The following is a 13,588-nucleotide window of genomic DNA, read 5'->3' as shown; positions in this document are numbered from 1 at the left end:
CAGTTGTAGGGGTGTTCCTGACCCCAGGTCTTTCTCAGGCTCCTTGGTTGGTGGCAGAATGCTTTATCCAGGCTCCTGGCCCCACCCAGCAGGGCCCAGATCGTGCACACCTCCCACACATGGAATGTGGGGTGCAGGGTCAGAGGGAACCTGCCCAAGACTTGGTCAGGCCAACTCCACCTGTGACCCTTCAGCTCCCAAATGAATCAAAGCCAGCACAATGAGCGCGATGTGAACAGGCAGTCAGTCCACAGTGCCTAAGGACACATTGCCCACGGGTGAGAAGCCTGGGGATGGGCAGGCAGGAGCACAGAGACAGGCTCTAGGGGCGTCCTTTGGTCTGGGTAGCATAATCTAATCTGCAAGGTGCCCCAGTGCCTCTGCATGGTTGTATTTGTCATCCTTTCACTGGAGGCTGAGGGGCAGTAAGTAAGGACGGTCAGGCCTGCCCTTGAGGCAGCAGCACTTGTGTTTCCCCTGAAGGCAAATGGGACAGGTGGGTAATAACTTTATAATTTGATGTGAACCCTCATGATCATCACAAGAGTACACCTCTGTCCTGCTACAGCACGCCATGACTAAGAGCCACAGGAAGACTAGCTTCTGGGACACAGAGAGTAGCAGAGAGAGGGAGACAATGCTAAAAGCTGCACAAAGTTGGTTCGGCTTTCCCCAGGCACAAAAGGAAGATTTAAAAACCATCAACAGGAAAATCATTGAATTCTTCTATCCTGCTTTAGTGAAACAGAACATTTTCCATGAACTGGAACCTGGCCGGGTGCCGTGGCGCACACCTGTAATCCCAGCGGCTAGGGAGGCTGAGACAGGAGGATTGCGAGTTCAAACCCAGCCTCAGCAACTTAAGCAAGGTCCAAAGCAACTCAGAAAGACCCTGTCTCTAATAAAATACAAAAATGGGGATGTGGCTCAGTGGTTAAGTGCCCCTGGGTTAAATTCCTAGTACCAAAAAAAAAAAAAAAGACTGGAACCTGGTTAAGGAAAGAGCCCTTTGGAATGTAACTAGGGACTCACCCTCAGGTTGTAGTTGACAGGAAATGGTATTACTAAGTGCAGGACGTTTCCATGACCTCGCTCTAAGAGGAAAGCTTCTTGTGTCACCACGGGTACAACTGCTGTTCCATAAACTAAAATGTAGGACAGCTGATACCCTAAAGTGTGGGCATTTGTTTTTATGATCCTGGCCATACAAACAGTTAAAACATAAATTTAAAATATTGTATCTCTCAAAGGCAGAAAATTGTTCACTGATACAACAGATTAAGATCAAACCCCATTAGGACTCTGAAACATTTTCCAGCAAATGCAAACACTAGCATTTAGTCTGTCTGGATGGGGCGCCAATGGTCGCCATACAGAGACCACGAACACCACCTCCTGCACACCTCACTGACAAGATGTGTGCATCCGAAGGGTCCCCAGCTAATGGAACACTCGATTCATTCAGGCAAGATAGGACGTTTTGTTATTTATAAGCTGCAAAACTCGCATTAGCTTTACCAACATTTAAACACTATTACGCAGTCTGCATAGCTTTATCATGCAAGAAAGTCATGTTTGACGCCCTCCCAGAACCAAAAGAACTAGCTACTTCTCAATATTGATATCGAGCTCCAAAACTGCACATCCTCCATTTGGTAGAAATCGGTGTGCATTAGCCTCACTGATATTTGGGTTTCATGGAGCTCCTGCCCACAGGAACAGACAGCTCAACTGTTTACTTAAGAGGGCAATGTCCCCAGCTGGATGGTGCTGGACCCTGGTTCCTGAGAGTGACCAGCATGCTCAGGGTGGGGTTTACATCCCCATCCATATTCACTATCTCTGACAAACATCCTTAAGACTATGTTCATTGTCCTACAAATAATGTTGCTTTACCAGTGCAGAGCATCAGAACAACGTTGACTGTTCCAAAGGAGCCATGTTATTAGAGCAGAGCACTGTCCTCTAAGCATCTGAAACCACTTGCACGTACAGTCCAATTTCCGCCCGTCCACCCAAGAAGAGCTCTGTGCAGTCATGGTAGCTCCTCCGAGCACTTCGTCCCGACAACCCACACGTGTGAGAACTCTACTTGCCCTGCCACGCCGCCTGGGTCTGCTTTCCTTGGGTCTGCTGTCCTCACAGCCAGCCTTGGCCACCTGTCCTGCTCCGCTGACTGCTTCCCCAGGCCCACAAAATCCCCTTACCTCAGAACAAAGCAGCCCCGTGAGGTCGGGAGGATCGCGTTGGATGTGGGTACCAGACAGATGGCCACTCTCCCTGTTTAGAGAAGATGAAACGCTAAAGGAGAAAAATTAGAGAGCTGTTTTGTTCTCGACTGAAGGAAGCCACCCATCCCATTGGCCTGGGGTGGGGACCGCGTGACATGGCCCAGGCACATGTGACCTACTTTTCGCCCCGCTCCCCTTGTGCCCTTGGAGGGGCATCCAGTACTCGTGGGCTGTCATTCCAATGGTTCCTTCCCCCAACAGGGCAGCTGAACAAGGCAGAGTGCCTGTAGGACATAGGCTGCAGCAGCTAAGCCCCTGGAATGGGGGGACCTCGGCCCACATTAATCCAGACACAGCTCTTCAGGCTCGAGCTGTCATCGCTGCTGCTGACCGTCTGCCTGTGGACGGCTTGGGCAGGAGGCAGAGCCTACCCATTGGCCCAGGGCTGGTCCTGGGCTTGGCTGGCGACACACTTGCAGGTTCTCACGGAACTGCATCAGGAGGTTATTCTTCACCAGGACGAGGGCCTGAAACAGCACAGACTGGATATCCTGCCATTTGTAATTCACTGTAATCTTCCCTGAGAAGCAAGCCCACACATAAGCCCAGAAATGGATGAGTATGCTGTGTTCTTGAGAGCAGTCCTGATGTGGGCTGTGATCTGCGCAGGTGGGATGCATCGACTGACCAAGACCCCAGGGCTGAGTCACTTGGCACGAGAGAAAGGGGCACATAAATTGGTTCACCCACCAAACTGTGTACTTCTGCCACCTGGTGAGTCAGCCTCCCACTCTGCCTAGGCACCTCTGCCACCAGGTTAAGAGTCAGCCTCCCACTCTGCCTGGTGTGACATGCTACCTTTACCCCTGTCTTACACAAAGACCAGACGACATAACCATCAAACACATGTAGACGCTTGGAGAGAATGTCCAGAGGGGCTGTGGGCTGTGCAGAAGGTACAGGCTGCACCAGGGAGGTCCCATGGCTTAACAGTGCCCACCAAGGCACAGAGGAGGTGCAGTCCCACAGGCCTTACCCACCCAAGTCATCCCCATGGTTCATTACTAAACTAAAATAACCAGATAGGGGATATTCACGATAGAAAAGCACACCCCTAGCTAGTTGTTCCCAGAAAGATCATCCATCTGTGGTGTCAGGAAGTCTCCCTCTTCAGATTGTTGTCCAGGTGGAGTTAGTAAGTCTCTTCAGCAAGAACAGAACCAAACTGCCTGTGTTTGCTCTGCTTTTTCACACTTAGCATCACATACTCAATATCCCTCTGTATCAATGCATTCTGGCCTATGTAACAGTGATTGCAGATCCATAGCATTACATTCTGTGCATGAGACTTTTATGGATTCTATTTTATATACTATAATGCTTAAAAATGTGACTAGCCTACAATGACTGACTATGCTGGGTGGCTGAATTGTAATATTAAGCACTATTTTGATAATCATCTTCAAGGTTTCCACCCAGAGGTCACATGTTGGAAACTAACCCACTGTGACAGTATGAGGACGTGGGCCTTTAGGAGGTGGTAAGGGCATGAGGGCTCCACCCTTATGTATAGATTAATGCCATATGAAGGGGCTCATGGGACCAATGTGACTCTTTTTGCCCTCCCATGCAGCGTTACCCCTCCAGAGAATGCCATCGTGAAAGCAGTGATCGCCTCATCCGACAGCATTCTACGGAGGACACAGCACTCCAGGGGCCATCTTGGAAGCAGTGAGGGGCCTCACCAGATGCACAGTCTGCTGACATCCTGCTCTGACTCCCAGCCTCCAGAACGGTAAGGAACGGGTTCACGCTACTGAAAAGTCACCCAGTTTGGGGTATTTATTATAGCAGCAGGAATGGTTAAGACAGCATCTTTGCATATGTCTCTTTCTGACTTCCCTTGTCTTCCTAGAACTATGTAGAAATATAATTTCTATGTCAAAAGATGCAAAGTCTGAAGTTTCTGGTGCACAGTCAGGCTGCTTGGCCAGTACATCTCCACTGCAGTCCAGCTGGGCAGACTCTGTCCTTGCAGATATGTCCTGGAAGCATGGATCCAGCACCGGTTAACAGGAGGGAGGAGGAACAGGAGTGGGAATCAGGATGGCCTTGCCCCATCTGGCCCTGCTGGCTGAGATCACCACACAGTAGAGGCTCTGATGCTCCTGTGGTGGGTGGAGACAGCAATGGCACAGTGTCACTCACAGCTCACAGTCACAAATCTCAGGGAATGGAGTTGGACCCAGACCACTGAAGATAGTGTTCCTCCCACCAGACACCTGGGGGAGGACTGGATACGACCTTGGGTCTGGTGTGGATAGGTCTGGGGTGACTTTGATAAAGCAGTCTGGTGGGAGATAAGCCAGAGGTGACAGTAAGTACAGGCACTGAGGACCTGGTCACTGATGCAAGAAGAGATGGATGGTGGCTGCAGTAGATGTGCAGTCTAGGGCAGGGAAAGTCCAGCTTGATGCATGCAGTGGGAAGAAGGAAGGAAGCACATCAAGTAGGAGTAGAGAGGCGGCCAGGTCCTTGAGGAGGAGGACAGGAAGTGAGTTGTGCACTGAGCCCAGGCTCCCAGGCTAGAGGAGGAACCCAGGCATAGCACCCACAATAAGGCCAAGAAGGAGTGGGCCTGAGGGAGGAGGGAAGCTGAGGCATCACCTGTCATGTGGAGGAGGAGCTGCCACTGAGTTCAAGCTGCTGGAAAGACAAACAGGTGAGAGAGAGAAGCAGCTGGTGCTCGCCCTGTCCTGAGGGGCCACTGCCTGCATTTTGGCGTGGAAGCTGCATGGCAAGTCTTCTGTTGGTATCTCCTGGCCAGGAGGGTGATGCCACAGGGGCACCACAGTTCCAGGAGTCACTTGGAGGGCAGAGACAGGCTGAGGGCAGAGTCCCAGGGCAGGGATCTGTGTCACTGCACCACATTGCCACCACTGGGGTGCTGGCCCACCTCTGGCCGTGCCACACCTTTCCACTCCCTGGTTGAGCCGGTTCCCTTTCCGTCCCTTGGATGAGTGTCACTGGCTTTATACTCAGTGGAAGGCTGTGCTCTGCTCCTGCAGGAAGAACAGCTGTGTGAAGTTCTTCAGGGGGTGTCCCTTCTCCCCCATTTATCCGTCATCAGTATTTGCTGTACGTTGCGGGCTGTCCGCCAATCCTGTTACCTATTCTGTTCGCCACTGCACGCTCTTCGGGTTGGCTCCTGCTCTCTACGACATGCCCTTCCTTGTTGGATTTTCATTTTCTTTGTTTCCCCCTCTTGTCTCCTTATCACAGGTGCTCCTGGCTCACCCCAGCTTCCTGCCCAGGCCTGCAGCCAGCCACTCTGCCAGCAGCCTGGTCCTTTTTACTTTGGACCTATTTTAGAAGGTCAGAGATAAGGCGCCACGTGAAGAGCAACCATGAACTGCAGGTGAAACTCATATTTAGTTGCATAATTATGCTCTAAATATGTTTTACAAATCAGGTTGCATAATTCTCATATTAGCCTACTCCGCCCTTGCCAATGTGCAGCTTATTGAAAGCACAGAGTGAATGGAACAGTTTATAATGAAATCAAGAACCTAACGGTGTCACTGCGCAAATCAGAAATGTTTTAAATTTCAAATTTAGGAAGTGTTTGATGAGCTTTTTTCTCTGAAACCACTGGAATACACAGGACCTATGACAGACTGCTGTGGTGGACGCAGTGGCAATGAGAAGGCTTGGGCAGGCCTGCCGCTGAGCTGGAAGTGGGTGACACTTGCTCTGGCCGTGGGTTGCAGCTGCCTTTGCCTCTGCACCAGCAGCCAGCAGGTCAGACTGGGCCTCCATGGAGAGAGAGCTCTTTCTGGCCCCCATACAAATGACTCCTATGTCTTTTTTGGGGTCATGTGTCACAAGAGGCTGGGGTGGGCATTCCTGGGCCCCCCAGCCTCTATAACCCCATCCAGTACATAGACTGCACTGGGTTAGTGACTGCCAGGGCTCCCTCTCTGTACTCTGTGGGAGCAGCTCCTTTTTCAGGCATTCATGTGCTAAGGAAAGGGGCCACCCCTCCACCACCTTAGAGAAGCCTCTGGCTATGGACCAGCTGGTGGCTACCAGGCCTCTCTGGTGAGAGGCCCTAGTCATCAGCCCTTGCCCAATGGCCTGGAGTCTGGGACCCTGTGTCCAAGGAGCAAGGTGGAGGATAGCCATTCCTGCATTCCTGTCTGCAGGTCTCCAAGTGCGTACCCCTGAGTGCCCACTTGTGGGAGGCCATCCTCGCTCATGATTTGAGTTACCTCCCTGGCTGGGTGAGAGGCGCTTAGACACAGCCGTGTCAGAGCCTTCCCCACCCTGTCCCAGGTATGAGGGCTTGTCTGTGCAGAGGCGTGCCTGGCCACTGACCCGAAGACCCAATCATTGGCCCTGACCTTGGGATGCTGCCCCCTTTAACCTTCACTGGATGGGATTTTCCCTGGAATTTTTTGTTCCCCAATAAAAGCTCACTCCCTGGTGTGCGCTCTCTCTCTCTCTCTCTCTCTCTCTCTCGCCTCTTCTGTAAACCTCGCCACCGCATTAGGTGGCTGGAGGCGGGAGCTAGGAGGAGCCACCTCGGAGCTGGGAAATAAAGGTGAATGAGAGTCTGTCTCTTTAATTCTAAAACTCACTAGCAATTTTTATGCATCGAGCTTTCTTTTATGAGGCTCGTGCGCTGCTCATGCGCTGGTCGCGTGGCAGACCCACGCCCCCCTGGAAAGGCCACAGGATCTTGCACAGAGCCCAGGGAGGCCCAGAGGGGTGCTCTGGGCAATATGTAGTGATGACACAGGGACCAGGCTCATTGGGAGCTCAGCAGTCACCTGATGGCTGCTATCTGCGGGGTTTCCCCAGTGTGTGAGATGCTGCCTGTCGGGACCAGCGTCCACTGAGCAGAGGCAGGGAGCAGATATCCCTTCTTGTTGGGAAGAGCGAGGTCACTGATCAGGACCCAGACCCAGTAGCTGGGATGCACTTGCACTCTCCTGATGCACAGTCATGCTGGGCACCCCACATAGCATGCCTCACTCACCTCCACCAGTCCTCTCCTGCCTGGCCCCCATGGCCTGGGCTCTGCTGGCCAGTTCTACCTGGTCCAGCAAGGCTTGCTCCGCTCTCTGCCACCTGCTAAGCACCTGCTGATGCCAGGCACTGCCCCAGGCCCAGGCACTGTGGTACAGCACCAGGCACTTCTTGTCTGCCTGGTACCTGCCTTCTCTTGGACCGCAATGCATGCTAAGAGATGAACAGAGGGTGACTGGCATGGGCAAAGGGGCTAGTTTGGATCTTGCACATGCTCCTTAGGGGAAAACCTCACCAAGAAAGGCACTTTAGAAGGGGAGAACTGCTGACCCTAAGATGGAACCATTCCTGTCTCGCCTTACCTTGGAGCTGGAAGGTTATGAAGGTGGAAGACTCCTGCCTTCTGCCTGAGATCACTACTAAAGGACTTCCTAAAACCCCTTCTCCTTCAACACATGCCCCATTCTTTGCATGCTACGTGTGCACAGATTTCTGAAACAGTTTATCTTTAAGGTTTTCTAAGACTGTGACAACTTGGGTAGGATGCTCTGGACAGAACTCAGCAGCAGCACCCCGACCAAAGAACCGATGCCAACTCCTGCCTTGGGTCTTCAAGACCAACAGTCTCCTATGCAAGATCTTAGGTAAATTTGTCCCCTTTTTTCCAATAGAAACTTCCCCTTGCTCAGCCTCCTTGAGTACACCCACAGTGTGCCACAGCACACAGAGTTCCACTGCAATGCTCTGCTGGTCCCAACACGCCTACCAACCTTGGGAGACTTTCTGGGCACATCTGCTGGGTCACCAGGGGCGATACTGAGGGCATGAGGGAGAGGTCTGTGAGGGTCCCTGGGGAAGGGCTGGCAAGGCCGTCGTGAGGGTGAGGGCAGGGCTGAGGAGCAGAGGAGGGTGTCTTGGGGACGGGGTAACCAGAGCAGTGCTATGGGGAGTGCTGTGAGCCCTTAGGCACTGTCTCTCAAGCTGACTCCCTCAGGGAGTCTCTCTATGCAATACCCCCATAAAAGTAGACAGCAAGACCCCAGGGCAGCATTATCCGCCCCCCCCCCCAGGATCTGCTCCAAATGTGGACCCCAGAGTGGATGGTACGCCATGGCTTCTTGGTCATTGACATGTTGGTTCAGTGGTGGCCCTTCCTCCTCTGCTGTGGGCTTTCTGTTCCCCTGGATTCCACCCATTACTTCTGCAGCTGCACCCAGTGCCTACCCAGCACTTGCCACCATGCAGAGGGTGAACAGGTATGTGGCCCCTGACCTGAGCAGTGCAAGATCTGATTCTGCTGGATAAGTCAGAGGCTCTGACTTCCCTTGAAGCCCAGGGAAAGCATTTATATGTCAGCTCTAACTGTATGTGGTCGGCTGTATCAGAGCCCTTCCAGTCCTACTTGGATCTCCTGTGTGTGCACCACTCTGCATGGCGTCCTGGCAAGGACCCGGTGGCATCCACACTCCGCACAGCCCTGGGTTAGGGTCTACAAAAAAGTGAGGCCCTGGGCTGCTCTACCCCCATCATGGTTCTCGGTCTATGATAGGCTGTTGAGCGTCAGATTTGTGTAAGTAAAGCTGGGATGAGCCCAGGAGACCACTGTGACTTCTCTTGGGCTCGCTTGAGCAGGTCACTCTTCCCTGCCCCTGCTCTTCTCAGCCCCCAGACTCTTTTTCTCCCACTTGGAGTCAGAATGCTCTAGGTTTCTCTATCCTGCTCACCTTTTACTCCCCATGTGTGCCCACGTCTAGGGTCAGGCAAAGGAAAGGCAGAGGGAGGAAAAAACCAACAGAGACTCATCCCACCTCTTGGGAGGGACCATGGCTGCCACCCTGACTCCATGGCCCTGTCGCTCCACTGCTGCCACCATGGGGTGGCCTGGAGTTGGGTGTAGAACAGAGAAAAGAGCAGAACTCTGGGCCTGCTCCCATCTTCTCTAAGCATACGGCTCCTTGGGCCCTTCCTACACCTTCTCTAGAAGCTCCCTGTCAGGCTTGGGCCAACCTGCAGGACTGGGCTACAGTGAAGCCAGGGCAGCAGATGCTGATGGAGGAGAGCGGCTAACCACTGTCCTGCTCACCTCCCCAACCTGCCAGCTGTCATCTGCTGCCCAGAGCCCTGTGTCAGGGCTGCCTGCAAGGAAGAGAGCTTTCTCCACCCCACTAGCCAGCACAGAGTCCAAATGTCCTTTCTACTGTTCACCTCATCAGAAAGGACTTGTCTCACAATGAACAATCCAAATGAAATTAGATAAGCGATTCTTACTAGAGCATCAAAAGAATAAAGTTCTTTAGTACAGGCTTAACCAAAGAGGTGAATGACTTAGACCCTGAAAACTGACAGAAGGAAAACACACACACACACACACACACACACACACACACGCCTGAAAGATATCTGTGTTCATGAACTGAAAGACAGTGCTGTTAAGATGCCAGTTCTACCCAAGCAACCTACAGACTGAATGCCTGTCAGAAGAGCAGCAGCAGCATTTCTGCATGCCTTAACTTCCTATGGAGTCGCAAGGGATACAAAAATAGCCAAAACAATCTTGAAAAGAACAAAACTGGAGGACTCACAGTTCCTGACTTCAAAATCTATCACAAAGCTATGATCACCACAATAGTGTGGCGCTTGCATACAGACAGACAAATGAATGGAATAAAATAAAAAGCCCAGAAACCTACCTTTACATGTGTGGCCAAATACTTTGGACAGGAGTGCCAAGAACATTTGATGGGGAGAGGACAGTCTTTTTCAACAAATGGGGCTGGAAAAATCAGGTATCTACGTGCAAACAAAAGCCACATACCAATATAAACCCCAAATCAGACTGAAACATAAGAGCTGGGACCACAAAGCTCTTAGAAGAAAATAGTACAAAACCTTCATGATATTAGATTTCATAATAATTTCTTGGTGATGACATCAAAAGCATAAGCAAAAAGTGAAACTAAACTATAAGCAAAATTTAAAATTTCTGTACAGCAAGAGACATGATTAACAGAGTGAGAGGGCAACATGGACTGGGAGAAATATCTTTTGAACCATACAATCGGTAAGGGGTTAATATAGAGTATATAAAGAACTCTTACAACACAACAAAATCCAAGCAACTCAACTGAAAAATGGGCATAGGATTTGCACACACATTTCTCCAAAAAAGATGTACCAATGGCCAGCAAGCCATGAAAAGGTGATCACATCACGGCTGTGGATGGATGAGGTCTGCTCCCAAGGGCTCACACGCTGGGGCTTGGTCCTCAGTGTGACGCTGCTAACAGGTGGTGGGCCTTAACAGGTGGGGTCTGCGGGAGTCCTGAGGTCACTGGGGGTGTGCCCTCAGGAGGGATTAGGAACCGGTTCCTATGGAACCCCAGCCAGTCCTGGTCAGTTTCTGGTTTCTTGCCTCTCCACAAGGTCCCTCCCTGTTGTACACGCTCCGCCAGCACGATGCCACCCACCATGAGGCCTTACCACGACGGAGCAGGTGTGGTGCCATGCCCGTGAGCTTTCAGGGCTGTGTTCTAAATAAGAATCTTTAAAAAATAAATAAAGTACCCAAACTCAGGTATTTCATTTTAGTCACATAAAATAGTTACCAATCATGAGGGAAATGTGAATCAAAACCACAATGTGATACCAACCCATGCCCATTAGGGTAGCTATGATTTAAAAAAAAAAGAAAAAAGAAGTTGGTGAACTGTTGACAGGAAGGCAAAATTGTTCAGTGACTCTTCAAAAAATTAAAAATAGAATTACCATATGACCCAGCAATGATACTTCTGGATATATACCACAAGAGTTGAGAGCAAGGTCTTGAAGACATATTGTACATCTATGTTCACAGCAGCATTACTCACACCAGCTGAGAGGTGGGGGGAGCCTGAGTGTCTGTGGATGGGTGAGTGGATAAACAGAGTGAGACCTAGACACATGCTGCAGGACGGATAAACCTTGACGGCATCGTGCAAAGTGAAATAAGCCAGTCACAGGAAGAAAATTAACGAATGGGGCTGGGGATGTGGCTCAAGTGGTAGCGCGCTCGCCTGGCGTGTGTGCGGCCAGGGTTCGATCCTCAGCACCACATACAAACAAAGATGTTGTGTCTGCCGAAAACTAAAAAATAAATATTAAAAAATTCTTTCTCTCTCTCTCCCCCTCTCTCTCTCACTCTCTCTTAAAAAAAAAAAAAAAAAAAAAGAAGAAAATTAATGAACGATCCCACTTACATGAGATCAAATGAGAGACAGAAAGAAGAAAGGTGGGTGGCAGGGACTAGGGCAGGGGAGCAGGGAGTCATTCATGGTGAGAGTTCCAGTTGTGCCTGATGAAGAGTTCTGGAGGTGGCAACCAACAGTGAAAGTTCCTAATGCCCTGGACTGTGCACAGAGAAGTGGTTAAGACACAAAATTCTAAGTCACATACATTTTACTGTAATTAAAATGAAAATACATTTTAACAAAGGATAGTGGCATGGACACCTGCACAGGCAGGGTAGGACGTGCTGGTCTGAGCTTTCAATCCATGGTCTAGCCCCCACACTGAGCCCACTACCTGGCCTCTCTGGGGCTGGATTCACCGAGCTGTGAAGCAGGCCGGCTTGAGCTCCTTCAGTGCTTCAACTTGAGGAAATAAAACCATTTCCTTTGCTTTTCGTTCATTGTTCCTTTCTTGAGACTCCTTCTTCTCCCCTTCCACAGACGGGGCTGATGTGCTGTGCTGACTGTGCTGAACACGCAGCCCCTCAGCATGGCAGCTCCAGGCAAGGCTGCCCTTAGGCTACTTGTCACAGTCCCATTCTAGAGTCAGGCGCACAGAGCACCGCCTCAGGAACCCCCCTCCAGGGTTGGATGCGGCTTGTGTTACATGTTCTTGGCTATCTATTCATGCCTTTGCTGATAAAAACAAGGGCTTGACCTTGCCAGTCCTTCTGGAGGTTCAGTCTGCCCGGGGCTGCGAGGCCCACACCTGCTCCCCACTGCACACCTAGTACATGGTGCCCAGCTGCTCTGTGGCCTGCTTCCACCATGTTTTATGTCTACTCTCTTCCAGGAAGGAACACTGAGATCCCTGCTGCACCCACACCCACAGGACCCAACCGGCGTGTGCTGTGCTGTGTGTGGGGATCTCACCCCTCAGAGATGCCTGACCCACAGGCCACAATCTCGGTGACTCTCCAGCCCTGCCTGTGCGCCCTCTGGTGGGTCGTCTGGGAGCCTCCGGTTTTCGCAGATCTAAGCTGCACCAAGTGGTGTAAAGTCCTTCTAGTTTTCATGCCTCTGACGAGCAGCACATCAGCCTTTTGCATTTTCTCTTCTGTAGATTATCTTTCAGATACATTCCTATTTTTCTTCAGAAGCTATAGTGCATGTTAGTTTCCTGTTGCTGATGTTATAAAGCACAAATTTAATGGCTTAACACAATACAAATGGATGCTCTCACAGTTCTAGAAGTCAGATGTCTGACGTAGACCTCGCTGGGCTAGACTCCAGGGTCTGCAGGACTGTGTTCCTCCTGAAGGCCCTAGGAGAGCCTGCAGCACCTAGAGGCCACCCCTTTTCCACCTTCAAAGCCAGCAACTTGCCACCTTTAGATGTGACTCTGACCTTCTGCCCACTCTTCCACATGTGAAGGACCTAAGCAGGATCATCTCACATAAAGGTCAACCTGGCTCACAGCCCAAGCCCTCTGCATGTTATCCCTGCTGTGCAAGGATCAGGACATGGCACCTGTGGGACTATTCTGTCCCCATCCCCAGAATGGGGGCTTATTTAGACTTCCATGTGTGCTCAAGATATTGACGCCTTCTTGGTTTCAGACTCCCCAAATATCTTCTCCTTTTTCTCATTTCTCATTATTTTCCCCATGGAATCCTTCTTTAAAATCTTTTCTTTTTCTTTGGTGGTACTGGGGATCAAACTTAGTGCTTTGCCTTTGAGTCACATCCCCAGCCTTATTTATTTATTTATGATTGGCACAGGAACTTGCCAAGTTGCTGAGGCTGTCCTTGAACCTGCTGAGGCTGCCTCCTGAGTTGTTGCTTTTTTGAAATCTTTTAATTTGGTATAACTCAACTTACCAAACTTTTGCTATCATTTTTGCTTTTTTTGTGTTATTTATAAATTCCTTTTTACATCCCAGGTAATAAATGCATTTAAGCTTTTTTAAAATCAATTCCATGGTTTTCACCTTTTGCACTTAGGTCTCCATCTGATTCGATGCAGACAGCACACTGTTTGGTAACCTTGACTCTAGACCTTTGGGCCTTCTGGCTTCAGTCTTCTCTAATGCTGACAAAACTAATCTCAAATCTCCAGAAA

At 50.5% G+C, this 13,588-nt stretch overlaps 1 protein-coding gene across 13 annotated transcripts in view; it reads right to left on the bottom strand.

The window, feature by feature from the left end:
- Pcbp3 (poly(rC) binding protein 3) overlaps positions 1-13,588 on the bottom strand; it is a 227,378-nt gene that overhangs the window by 59,058 nt on the left and 154,732 nt on the right. For 9 of the 13 annotated variants that reach the window (XM_046439061.1, XM_046439060.1, XM_046439059.1 and 6 more), the window contains one exon: positions 9,953-10,052. The exons of 2 other annotated variants lie outside the window; for them this stretch is intronic. In XM_046439061.1, the coding sequence (XP_046295017.1) occupies positions 9,953-9,998 (46 nt within the window). In that variant the 5' untranslated portion in view covers positions 9,999-10,052. Of the gene's footprint in view, positions 1-2,207; positions 2,302-9,952; positions 10,053-13,588 lie in introns of all 13 variants that reach the window. 2 more of the 13 variants (XM_046439068.1, XM_046439067.1) reach the window with 2 other exon arrangements.

Source organism: Marmota monax, unplaced genomic scaffold (genome assembly GCF_021218885.2).
Source record: "Marmota monax isolate L192 unplaced genomic scaffold, Marmota_monax_Labrador192_F-V1.1 WCK01_AAM20220418_F8-fsc00125, whole genome shotgun sequence".
Lineage (NCBI taxonomy): Eukaryota > Metazoa > Chordata > Mammalia > Rodentia > Sciuridae > Marmota > Marmota monax.
Note: the sequence above shows the minus strand (reverse complement) of the source record. Positions and strands in the feature narration are given on the sequence as shown.